This window comes from Peromyscus eremicus, chromosome 1 (assembly GCF_949786415.1).
Source record: "Peromyscus eremicus chromosome 1, PerEre_H2_v1, whole genome shotgun sequence".
Taxonomy (NCBI): domain Eukaryota; kingdom Metazoa; phylum Chordata; class Mammalia; order Rodentia; family Cricetidae; genus Peromyscus; species Peromyscus eremicus.
In genome coordinates this window covers 21,263,840-21,277,143 of record NC_081416.1, presented here as the reverse complement: position 1 = coordinate 21,277,143, position 13,304 = coordinate 21,263,840, and the positions used below count along the sequence as shown (strand labels likewise).

The 13,304-nt window shown below is 46.4% G+C and overlaps 1 protein-coding gene across 1 annotated transcript in view; it reads right to left on the bottom strand.

Moving 5' to 3' along the window:
- Tll2 (tolloid like 2) overlaps window positions 1–13,304 on the bottom strand; it is a 113,396-nt gene that overhangs the window by 87,383 nt on the left and 12,709 nt on the right. The window contains 1 exon segment of the mRNA XM_059246606.1: window positions 5,733–5,846. Coding sequence (XP_059102589.1) covers window positions 5,733–5,846 — 114 coding nt within the window.

Sequence of the window (13,304 nt, the reverse complement as noted above, 5' to 3'; positions counted from 1 at the left end):
TAAGTACTTCCTTCACTACACAGCTAATCCGATTAGCAGCTTTTTTAGCAGCTTTAGGAAACTCCAAAATGTTAATTCAAGAGCTCCATTCACAGAGCAGCTAGGCCCATGCCTGCTCAGGGCTCCATTCTTCTCACAGCAAATCAAAAGCATACAGAGGGGGCTCTCCCTGAAGGATATGCTCTTGCCTCCTGGCCCCACGCACATCCAAATGCCACCACCGCATCCTCTGGTCAGCTAGCTCCTGGGACTGGGGGTTGAGCCCATCCAAAAATGGAGAAGCTAGAGCTCTTTCCACTACACACCCAAATGGGGCCATTTCAACAGCACTGTCAGCCAGGTGGCCTCCTGCAGCTGGCAGCTGTACTGAATAAAGAGGTGTCACAGAGGCATCCAGTTGCAGAGCTGAGATGAGTCACCAGCTTGCTCTGGTCTTCATTTCTTTGTCTGTAGAATGGGGACTTAGAGCAGAGAGAGTAGCTGGAACAGAAGGCCAGATGGATGGAAGCTCAGGGTGTGGACAGACACGATGTCATTGGGGTCGGACAGAGGACAGAAGGGGAAGGGAGCCTGTCTCCGTAGACTGTGAACTGAGAGCCAGACTAAGGAAGCATTCGGACAAGCAATGGGAACGTCTGAAGGGGTCTAAGGAGCAGAGTTGTGTTTGGCTGCCTCCATCTTTACATGCCCTTCTTCTCTGTATCCCTGTGTCCTTTCCTCCTCTTATGAAGACTAGATCATTAGATTTAGGGTCCACTCTAAACCAAGGAGGATCTCATCTCAAGATTCTTCCCTAACTGCATCTGCAAAGTCCCTATTCTATGAGTCACTTTCTGGGGTTCTAATAGACATGAAGCGGGGGAGCACTATTCCATATAGTACAATATAGTACAGTGCCCAGGAAGGTGTCTTGGAAGCAGGATGAGGACAGAGAGAGCTGAGGCAGGAAGCACATTAGAACTCAACTCAAGCCTGTGGCCTAAGCGAACGGTGACAGAAGTCCCTACTGAAAGCTCCAAAGTCCTCAAAGGCTACGTGCCAGTGCAGAACACCAAATAGGGTCCTAAAAAAAGAGCATGGCTCCCTGTTATTCTAGACTCCTTCCCACACTGTTCTCCACTCCTTCCAGATGGCCAGATGGCAATGGGATGGTCAAGGAAGGATGCAGCTAACCTGGAGTTGGGACACCTAAGCTCTGGTTAGGGTGCTGCCCCTGAGTGAACTTGGAACATGAGCATCCCCAGGGCACCTCTAGGTAAACAGGCTGGCTGCCCCACCTTAGAAGCAATTGACATCCCTGTGTTCAATAGCCTGGAGAGTAGCTCCGACTTCACAGGGTAGAACAGGATGAGTGGCCTGTGGGCTGCTCTGCAGTGACAGCCCTTTTCCTGTCGCCCTGTGCAGGGACTTCAGCCCTTTCCTGCTGGAGCTCTCTTCTCAGCCTCCAAGGAAGGAAACTGCACTTATCAAAGCTTAGAAACTAGGTGAGCTATAATGAAGAACACATCCTTCCCCACATTTGAACCTAGCAAGAGTGGGTTAAGGTGTGGCTCCTTTTAAATTTACTTTTTCAACCTAAAAAAGGCTTAGAGATATATGTATAAATTTCTTCCCAGAAACATCATCTCTCATTTAAAAATTACATCAAAATGTGAAACAGCCTTCACATCCATATATAAGGGCTTAGATGAGGTGTGACAGGGCTTCCTGTGGACCACTAGCTAGTGCCCTCACCATCATAACGGCTCTCTGGCATGGAGTGAGGGGCATCCATGATGGGATGTTACCAAACATGTAGACTACACCAGCACATTCCAGTAAGATCTTTGTGTTTAAAAAGTGAAAAAGTGTCGCTGGGCAGTGGTGGCACATGCCTTTAATCCCAGCACTCGGGATGCAGAGGCAGGAGGATCTCTGTGAGTTTGAGGCCAGCCTGGGCTGCAGAGTGAGTTCCAGGAAAGGCGCAAAGCTACACAGAGAAACCCTGTCTCAAAAAACAAACAAATAAATAAACAAAAGTGAAAAAGTGTAGGGCGGCAGTGGCGCACGCCTTTAATCCCAGCACTCGGGAGGCAGAGCCAGGTGGATCTCTGTGAGTTCGAGGCCAGCCTGGTCTACAGAGTGAGATCCATGACAGGCACCAAAACTACACAGAGAAATCCTGTCTCGAAAAACAAAACAAAACAAAAAGTGAAAAGGTGTGTGTGTGTGTATGTGTGTGGGTGTGGGTGTGTGGTTGCACACATGGCCGTGGCTCATCAAAACAGAAAGTAACCCAGCAAATAGATAGTGTCAGTGATCCCTGGAGCTGGGATAACAGAATTTTCTTTTCCCACTTAGGAGCTTTTGCACTTAAAAAAGAACAAGCAGTATTAGTTTAATCAGCAAAATCAATAAAAAAAATTCCCAACCTGAAAATAAAATAACTATTCTAGAGAGATACAAAGTGCAATTGACCCTCAGAGAAAAGCACTTGAAGTAAAAACCACCTTGCCACGAAAACACCCTGAGGAAAAAGCCTGCACTAAGCTAAAGAAGGAGGGAGCATCGGTGCCGTGTGAGGGGCTTGGTGTCCAGGCCCCCGGGCCCTTCCACATGTGGCAGTCCCCCGAGTCCTCACTTTGATTCCAATCCTTTCCTACATCAGTCTTCTCTTCACAAATAGTAAGAAGAACTAATAGCTATTGAACATGTATCAGGTGCCAGACACATCACATATATTTTTTTCCTGCGGGCTCATGATCTCACTAGGAGGCAAGAATTATTTCCATTCTCATTTAGCAGATGAAGAAACTGAGGCCCACCTCTGGGATTCAGCCCAGGTAGTGCAAGCCCAAAGCCTGTTACTGGGATCAGTGCTCATAGATCCTTCTGGGACCAAAGCCCTACTGGCACTCCTGACTTCCTGAAGAAGGCCAGAGTCTGCGAATTCTGCCAGCATCATCTTCTTGTCCTCATCAACACTGGCCAGCATCTTCTAGGTCCAAGGTGATGGCCTGCCTCTGGGGAGTCCAAAGCTGAGTGTGATCTGTCCTCTATCAGCTCATAGGATAAGGACAGAGAGGATAGACATCTGAGTTCCACATCCATTCTGAGCAAGTGTTCTGAAAAAGGTAAACCACTGGGCTTCCCTTCACACAACATCCTCAGGTGACCATCCCTGAAGGACACTCTCCAGCAGCTGTACATGGTATGGTGTCTGGCCACTGCCTAACCTCTCTGGAGCCTTTCCCTCACATTTTCTCTTCCTGTTCCCCCAAGCTATGCTATGCTAAGTGCCCTGGGAGAAGCAGAAAGAGAGCTGATGGGGCAAATCCGAGAATTCCTAATGGCACATGGGCCTGTTGTGTGAGCCAGAGGGTGACAGGGGACCCACATTAAGGAGCCCAAGATCCAAAACTGACAGCAGACTCTGCCTGGGTACCACTCCTGCTTCCTAAATAAGTATGTTCAACCTGGAGTGTGAATTGGCACATTCACTTTTGAAAATGATTTGACAGTATCAACTTGAACCCTGGACCCTGCCATTCCACCCAAGGCAGCTGCCCAGGAGCAACAAGTGCTTAAGGCGATAGGTTCTTCCATTATCAGATTTATTACAGCGAGAGATGCTGAGCTGCTTAAGTGTCTGTCAACAGAAACTGTTGGCTAAGCTAGGGTCCATCCAGGTAGCAGAACAGTTCACATCACTGGAAAGGGACCAACTGTGCCATCAACCATGTGGGTGGATTTTGCAGTCATGAAGGTTAGTACAAGATGACAGAATAACACTCATTCAGGGTCTGGAATGCACAGGCAAAACAGGGCAAGATTAGATTAGTAATGAGCACTGACTATGGGGGACATATAGGAGTCTTTGGGGTCTGGAATGTATCACGTGAGTGCCATAGTGTAAAGATCATCACAGTGCGTGCACAAGATACTAAATGTTCACTAGTTTTGAGGAATACTGCAAAATAAGTTTAAGAACCACTTTAAGCACAGAATCATTAGGTCATCTTCTCCAGACCCCTGGGGAAGGGATGAGGAAGAGTGTGGACAGATGTTACGCTGGAGCACAGCTAAGGCTGTGGGCATGCTGTTAGAAAAATAATTCAATGCTTGACTTTTCAGACCACGTAGAAGAGGCCACACAAATTCCAGTGCTGCTCAGAGACTCAGATACCACAAAGGAAGTCTGAGGTTTCTCATGGCTTCTTCCAGTCCCCAGTCCTTAGCAACGGTTCCACGACCTAGTGACAATGTTGGCCCTTCATCTGTCAACCCCTGTGGAGAGCTTTGTAGCCAATCCCACTAGCTGCTCATTTTCCTCATGTGACCTTAGAGCCTCTCAACATGAACACATCTCACCCTCTTCTCTCTCAGGAATATTCCTGACATCACCAACTACATCATCAGGGATACACTCCATTTCTTGAGATCTTATGGATACACCTCCCATTCCTTGAAATCTTACATGCCAGGCACTCAGCAAACCTGTTACCTTTGGCATCAACCTAAAAAACTCTATGAAATGAATCCTAGTTTCACCCCTATTTTAGAGGTAGGAAAACGGAATCAGATCTACACCTGTCTGCCTGGTGTGAGGGTTTCCTTAAAGGAAATGGTTGAGATGTTTCCTTTTTCTCTCACCAGCACTGAACTTGACCCAGGGTGAGGGTTAAAATAGCTTCAAGAGAAAGAAGGCTGTGTTGGAGAAAGGTTCACAGTAGGCTGCTGTGAGCCTCAGTCACCGAATGACAAGTTACCACTGCCACGTGCGGATACTCAATCCCACACTCAGTCCCCTGCACTAAGGACCAGGAGGCTGCAAAGCCACAGGGCCCAGTGCACAGGGAGGTGAGGAGCACCCAGGGGACCAGCCTCACTGCTCTTCATCTCACGGTTGGCAGCCAGGAGAGAGAAGAAAGAAAGCAGCCACAGAAGGCAGACTGGGTGGGTCTCCTGCCCCAGACAGCACAGGGACTTGCCTGGTTGTCAATCAAACAAGTGACAATTCCCCATGGCCAAGCATCTTATTCTAAGCTGGTCATTACTGTCGACAGTATTGTCAGACATTATTTAAATCCAGCCCACCTAGCAATTCTCTCCACTGTGGGACAAGCAAAACCTCAAGCTAGAGTCCTAAGAACCAATACTGGGTTCCAGGCTGAACCCTCCAACAGAGGCAATTGTAGATTTTCTTAGAAGGATCAGCTAAGTTGGGCTAGGATGATGGTTCAGTTGATGAAGTACTTGCTGGACATCATGAGGACCTGGATTTGAATACTCAGCATTCACGTTAAAAAGCTAAGTGTGGTGGCACACATCTGTAACTCCAGTGCTGGGGGCAAGGTCCAGGGAGAGGCAGATCTCTAAAGTTCATTGGCCAGCCAACCTAGCCAAATTGATGAGCCCCAGGTTCAGTGAGAGACTGCTTCACAAAAGGTAGAGAATGAGTGAGGAAGACACTTGACATTGACCTCTGGTCTCCACACACATGCACACCCAATTGTACATGATCCTGTATGCACACGTGCACAAATGTGAACAAGTACATGCTACAGAGAGAAAGAAAGAAGAATCAGCTAAATTTAAGGTCCCAGACCATGCCTCCATCAGAAGAGGTGGTGTACCCCCCCTCAGGTCTTCCATACAGATCCCTGGACCTACAGGTCAAAGATACCAAAGATTCCCAGCAGAACTCTCAAGCAGCCCACTAGGGCCCAAGCAGATCAGGGGCCAATACTTGCCGGTGTCATGTCCCATTTCCTCCTCCGTGGATGGCTTAGTCCAGTCTTCAGCCTTGTCGATGTGAAATAGCTTCAGATCCTCCTCCTCCAGGGCAATGTCTCCCCAGAAGACAGCTAGCAAGAGAAATCATAGTGGGTCAACTAAGCCTGCAAGTCAGAAAAAGGGATTTGCTAACTCCCCAGACGGCAGTGGATGCAGGGAGCAAATCCTAGAAAAGACAGTCCTGCCAATCAAAGTTCTCCTGGAGCCTCAATGATAATTGTATTAAAGCCATGGTATCTGGGCCAACCACCATGGGAACCCAGAGCCTTGGCCTATAAACACTCCTCCATCTCACCCTAGGTCCAGGCTGCTATGGGCAACACATCACCTAGAGACAGCTGTTTCTTTCCTCTTCCTTTCTGAAGAAAAAGCACAATGCCATCATTTACTTATCACTCACAGTATCTGTTGCCCTTCTTTGCGCATGGCTCCCCCATTCTACGTGTTCCCTCTGCAGGGAAAAGCAATACTCTAGACCAGCAGTTCTCAACCTGTGGGGTCACGACCCTTTGAGGCCCAGTCGTGTAATTCTGCTTCGGAGATGAATCCCCATGGGCCCATGTATTAGAGGTGTGGACCTAGAGTGGCCCCCACTGGGAGGTAGTGGAGCCGTGAGATTGGGATCATAGGCCCAGACCCCTCTCTTTTTCTTTATGCTCTAATGATGAGGCAAGCAATTCTGCTCCACCAGGTGCACCCCCATGATTCTGTTCGGCAAATCACTTGACCTGTCTCGGCTTTGGCTTCCTCATCTGGAGATTAAAAGATAACTGATGCTCAGCGTTGTGTGAGAAATAATTGAGATGGGGTTTGCTAACAGCTGGCACAGGACTGGCCAAGGCGAGCCACCTGATTGTCACTGAGTTCTTCCTGGCATGTGTTTCTCCCCTCGCTTCACCCTCTCTTTATCCTGAAGACCCCTGCCAACCACAACTCCCACATCTCCTCTCGTGAATTCTCCTCCCACCCTGACACACCCCTTCGTGTGTGTGTTGCTGTAGGGTTAAACTGTGTCATCTGTCACCTAACAGATGTGGTACCTGTGCGTGTACCCGTGCGGGTACCTGTGAGGGTACCTACACACGCCGGGCTTCAGGCAGACCAGGGGCCAGGGCAGCACATCTAGAATTAGAGTTTTTGTGCTTTACAATTAACAGTGGATTCAATCTATGTGTCACTTTTTTCCCCTTTCATATATTGATATTCTCCTATGGATTTTGTACCCTTACAAACCAGAAAACAGGGCCGCAGCAAATAAATAAATAAATAAATAATAATAACTCACTCAGGGTCACACAGCCAGCAAGTGGCAGAGCCTGACTCCAGCCCTAGCCTCTCTCCAGCCCCAGCCCTCCACCTCACAGCTCCCTCAGCATCCCCCACTTTGCAACACTCTAAATGCCCTGAAGACAGGCTCTGGGTTTATGCTCACGCATTTCATCTGTCAAAACCCACTTCCCACACTAAGAAAAACCAAGCCAGAGGCAAAGTATGGAACAGAATCAGGTAGATGCTGCCCATGAGACAGACACCAGGCAAACAACCTAAAGTCTCTCAGTCTCAGTTTCTTCATCTCTCAGATGGTGATAAGCAGTGACGTCACTTCCTTCCAGTTGACCTGAGCATCAGGTGAGATGGTGTGAGTAAGTGTTGAACACAAAGCAGGCACCTGGACCCATTCAGTAAATACAACAAAATACCTCTGTCCTCTAGACCTCAAGATCCTCAGCAATGGTCTACATGAGTAGTGATGTATAGTTAGACTGAATGATGTTTTCTAAAGGTGGGACACCTCCCTCCCTTGGAACACTGCCCTTCTCAATTGCCCAGCCCAGAATAGCCTTTACCCACACCAGCCACAAAAGGGTGCGGGCTGGCTTTGAGGCATCACACAATGGACAGATTCCATGCCACATCAGGGCCCAGAGAGCCCTTTCCACAGTGAGTCATGTCTCCCTCCCTGTGGCCCTCATGGGCTTCCTGTGATGGAGTCTGGATCCCGAACTCAGCTTTCCTGTCCTACAGATTCCACCAAGACCTCCAAAACTGATCCCTTGGACGCCACCAAAGACAGTTCAAGAAGCTGCCTGTCCACAACTCAGAAAGGCACCTCTCTCAGAATCATCTGGTGTTCAGACAATGGTGCTCAGTGGAGATTCAGAAACCCCAATGTAGTTGGCTGTTTCACTCTTTGCTCTTTGGGGGCTTGCCACCCAGCTCCCAAATAAACATTGAGATTTATTCTTATTTACATGGCCTTAGCTTAGCTTATTTCTAGCCAGCCATTCTTAACTTAAATTATCCTATCTACCTTTTGTCTCTGGGCTTTTACCTTTATCTACTCTATATTCCTTCCTTTCCTTCTTACTCCATGGTTGGTTGTGTAGCTGGGTGGTTGGCCCCTGGTGTCCTCCTCTCCTTCTCCTTCTCTCACTCCTCCTCCTTCTCTTCTCTCTTCCTTTCCTATTTATTCTCTCTGCATGCAGCCCCGCCTCTTTCTCTCTCCTGTCTAGCTATTGGCTGTTCAGCTCTTTGTAAGACCAATCAGGTGTTTTAGACAGGCAAAATAGCACAGCTTCACAGAGTTAAACAAATGCAACATAAAAGAACTGAATGCATCTTTGCATCTTTAAACAAATATTCCAAAGCATAAAAGAATGTCACACATCTTTAATATTTCACAACACCCCAAACTCCTGCTACAGTGTGTTCTCCAAACCACGGAGAGAGGCTTTAGTCCCCTCTCTCCACCTCACTGTGGTTAATGTTGTGTCTCCGTGGAGAAGTACAGGACACTGAAGAGAGAGGTTTCGACAGCAGAAGTGCTGTGATTGGTTAGTGAAGACTACTGTGGGCTCGAGTGGGGAGTGGCCACTGTCCTGCTTTCATTGATAGGAAGGAAGATGGTCTCATACTGTTTCAGAAAAGAAAACAAGTTTGATCAGAAGCAACTGCTTTCTTGGAAAATCCAAGAGATACATTGAAATAACTGGTTCAAAGTTAATGTATCAACAATAACACACCAGACTGCTATGTAATAGAAACTTTTAGCACCTTTTAAAGGGGCTTCATATCTGAGCTTCAATGTGGTACCCACTAACTGTCTGTTATTCCTGAATACTTAGAATGTGGTTAATGTGAAGGAGAAACTAAATTTTAAATCTTATTTATTTTTTAAATTGCTGTCTGTGGCTAGTGACCATGTCACAAATATAAAGCTGAGTATAATAAAAAACAATGACATATAATATATGTATAATTATTTAAAAGAGCAAAAAGAACCAGATGCTTTGGAATAAGTTTAATAGGCACTGTGTTAAGGAATACAGATTCCTGCTAAAACTATGAAAGTGGTGAGCAAGATAGCACATTGGTTAAGGCTCTTGCTGCCAAACCTGGTGCCCCGACTTCAATCCTCAGGACCCACACTATGGAAGAAAAGAGTCAGAGCCCACAAGCTGCTCTCTGAGCCTCACGTGTGCACAATGCACATATGCACACACAAATACAAACACACAAATGTATAAAAATTAAAACTAAAAAACTATAAAATTGGGTAACACATAAAGAGAAATGTACTATATTCATGAAAGAAAAAGGCTATAATTTTAAAGATTAACTCTAAGATGGTGTGTAGGTTCATACACTTCAAAAACTACAACTAACTTTTTCTTTGTTTGTTTGTTTGTTTGTTTGTTTGTTTGTTTCGAGACAGGGTTTCTCCGTGTAGTTTTGGTGCCTGTCCTGGATCTCTGTAGACCTGACTGGCCTCGAACTCACAGAGATCCACCTGGCTCTGCCTCCCAAGTGCTGGGATTAAAGGCGTGCGCCACCACCGCCCGGCTCCTAACTTTTTATTGTTGACAAAATTATCTATAAGTATACCTCCGTAATTATGTGAGAATGGTCAAGAGAGAATGTGCTAAGACTACCACAGCCCTGTCATAAAGAATGGCCTAGAATCAGGTTCTAGATTATGTAAGAAAACTACAAAAAATTAGCTCTCACAAATTTGTGGAAAGTAGTTGACTCTTGGATGGGTTATGTTGAAGCAAGCGGCTTAACCAATTAAGGAAAACTCAAGTGGACTTTGAACTAAACTCCACACAACAAAATTTAATCCAAATAAATAAAACATTAAATCAATGGTTGTTTCAACAAAATTTAGAAGTCTAAGTCTACAGTCAGTCCTCTGTATTAATAGTTCTATACCTAGATTCAATCAACCACGGATCAAAAACTATTTGAAAAAACAATGTTTCTATACTAAACGTATACAGATTGTTCCCCCCAATACACACTAATCATTACAGTGTGGCAATTATTTATAAAGCATTTACACCATGTCAGGAATTACACAGGAGGGAGTGCAGAGTGCTACTTGCCAAGTATGATACCATCTGACATAAGGGACATGAGCATCTGTGGACTTCAGTATCTGTGGTGAACCCTGGAACCAGTCCCCAAAGGTACCAAGGGACAACTGTACATCTAAAAAACTCAGCTACTGAACTATTACTAAAAGACAGAGTGTGACCCATGGAAGCCTTCTATGAGAAAGTTCTCCAGGCATGCCCATCGCCTCTTCCACTGCCAACTGCCAGTAAGCCAGACCGTTATCCATGGACCAGGAGCACGGACAGCATCTTGGAACTTGACCGAAATATGTATCCTCAGAGGCCATCCTGGACTTGCTGAGAAGGAACTTGCATGCTTAAGGATCCCTTGAGTAAATTATATACACATTAAACTCTGAAAAGCACTGGTAATAGTGACAAGAGACTGTCCTCAACACCCATGACACTGGAGTCAATCTCTCTGCCATCTTTTATGTCTTCCATGGCTGTAATGAAGAAATCAAAATGGTAATTTTTTATGGGATTAGAACTCAAAAATGCAGAGTCATAGAAAGAATCTCAGGTGCATTTCCATAAAAAAGGAACCTCTGTCCTCACCTCTGGTTGGCTGACCTCGCTAGTTTCAACCTGCAATTCAAAGAGTTGCCAACAGGTGGTGGTGTTTGGTGATGGCATTCTGACTCAAAGTAAATGGCGCTTCAGGAAGAGATGGCAAATGAACTACAATAGGAAGAATGCTTTTCAGAAATGGAAAATAGAAACCTTAATGGAGGCTCACACCTGGAATTCTAGTACTCAAGAGGCTTGGAAAGAAGGACTTCCATGAGTTCAAGGTGAGTTGGGGTTACATAGTGAGTTTTAGGCCAGCCTAGACTATTAAGAGAGACCCGTCTCCAAAAATTAAAGGAAAATAAAGAGGGAAAAAAGGAAGGAAGGAAGGAAGGAAGGAAGGAAGGAAGGAAGGAAGGAAAGAGGAAGGGAAAGAATCTTCATAAAGTGGTCAAAAGAAATGTGTACGCACGTGTATGTGGTATAAATACATGTTTGTGAGGATGTGTACATGTATGTGGGAGATGTGCATGCACAAGTATGTGCATATACATAGGGGTCAGAAGTCAATCTTCTTTGCTCTCTTCCTTAAATCCAGTTTTAAAGTTAGTACATGTAAACTGTTGAAATATAAAAAAGAGACTGATTTTAAAAGTATACTTTCTTTTAAAAATATTTAGATTCATTTTACTTATTATTGTGCATGTGTTTATGACGGGGAGGCATGCACATGCCATGGCATACGTGTGGAGGTCAGAGGACAGCTTCATGGAATCAGTTCTCTCCTCCCACCTTGATGTGGGCTCTGGGAACTGAACTCAAGTTGTCAGGATTCACAGGAAACACTTTTATCCACCGAGCCATTTCCCCAGCAGACCCAGGGAAGATATTAGTGAGAAATCAGACCTTTGGCTCCAACTCCATATTTGAGTTCAGTTCTTTGTTCCCACACAGGCTCAGCTTCTGGAACTGGGATTCTGGGTAGACTCGGCAGAGATTGTTCTGTTTCAGATAAGTACCTGGCATGGCCAAGACAGGACAGCTGGGCAAGTGTTTAGAGGGGACAGAGTGCAGGAAGGTGGCCCTGGAGATCCCTCACGACCCTCCCCACTGGAGTTTTCTCTGAGTCTTGGAGACACTGGGATTCTGCTAGTGTTTAATGAAACCAGGTGCCTGACTTGGGGCGCCAGACCCACAGAGCTGGGAGTCTGTGAGCCAGGCAGAGGGAGACCCCCTCCAATGCTGCTGTCAGCACCAGCCACCCTTGACAAGCTATGCCTCACTAGCTCCCAAATAGCATAGATCAGCCAGCCCCTAGGCTTCTCAGAGCCTCTTGGCTACATGCCTCCCCCAGCGGCTCTCTCCAAACCCCAGGAAACCTGGCCTCTGGGTGGAGGAACCTTACAGTGACCTCTCCTCCCCTCCTCTCTCCCAACCAGCCATTTCCTGATTCTCTCATCTACACTTAACACTTGGGAACTTTTCAGTTCCCTTCCTACCTAACCACAAATCTCACTCGATGAGGCTGTATCTCAGGATGTCTACACTGGTGGAGAGGGTACAGCACACATTTCCACAACTTCCACAAGAAGCTACTCGTGATCCCATACGAGTAACGTTTGCCTTCTTGGCATTTCTTCACCCACCCACGAGACAGCTGAGCAGCTCCAAGCTCATGGAGGTCTGGCCCTCAGTCCACTTGCACTGAGTATCTTAAAGAGGATGTTGATGTATGGAACTCCAGGTCTCAACCAAAGTGATGAAATCAACACCTCCAGGGACAGAGCCCAGGAACACACATTTAAACGCAGGCTCTGTCACACCCCATTCTGATTCACACTAAAGTCTGGGAACCAACATAATCAATGGTCTCTAAGGCCCCCAACTCCAATCATTGGTTTCCCTCCAATGTCGTTTAGACACACACTGAGATCTGCCTGAGGCTCATCACTTACCCATCCCTGTGGCAAGCCACTCAAGCAGCTAGGAACCTTGCGAGCACTCTCTAAGGTGGGCGCCTGGGGGTAAGCCTAGGTTTCTGCAGGAACCGAACACAGAAGGTTCAAACTCTTGCTATTCCTCTCAGGAAACTCTCAGAGGTGGGGCAGAGGGACCAGAGGCAGGAGAACTACAGGGAAATCCTACCCAGAGATGCTTTTCGATCTGTGAGTTTTCAGCGGAGGGATTTAACAGGTTTGAAGCAGTTTTGTGTGAATCTTTGTCAGGGCAGTGTGTGTACAAACAAACAGGGAGGGGTTTTTAGTAAAAAGTTAATCGGCTTAAAGTGTGCAACTAAATCGGCAAAGCTTACATTAAAGTGACCCACAGAGAAAGGACCCCATGGAAGGGAAATCCCTAGGGACTACAATATGGCCTCTATGTTCTTTTGTAGTTCCCAGCTATAAATATTCATGGGACAGTGTTAATGGGGTCCACAGCTCTATGCAACCACAATAGTTTTTTTGTTTATTCTCAGGACCATGAACTTTGAAACCATGACCCTAAATTTCAGCACTCCGCATTCAGGCTCACTCAGCAGCAAGTGGGTGGGGAGAGGTTTGGCTTGCAAGGCCAGAGAGGAAGCAGGCGAGTGTGAATCGTGCCTCCTGGATCTTTGGGTGC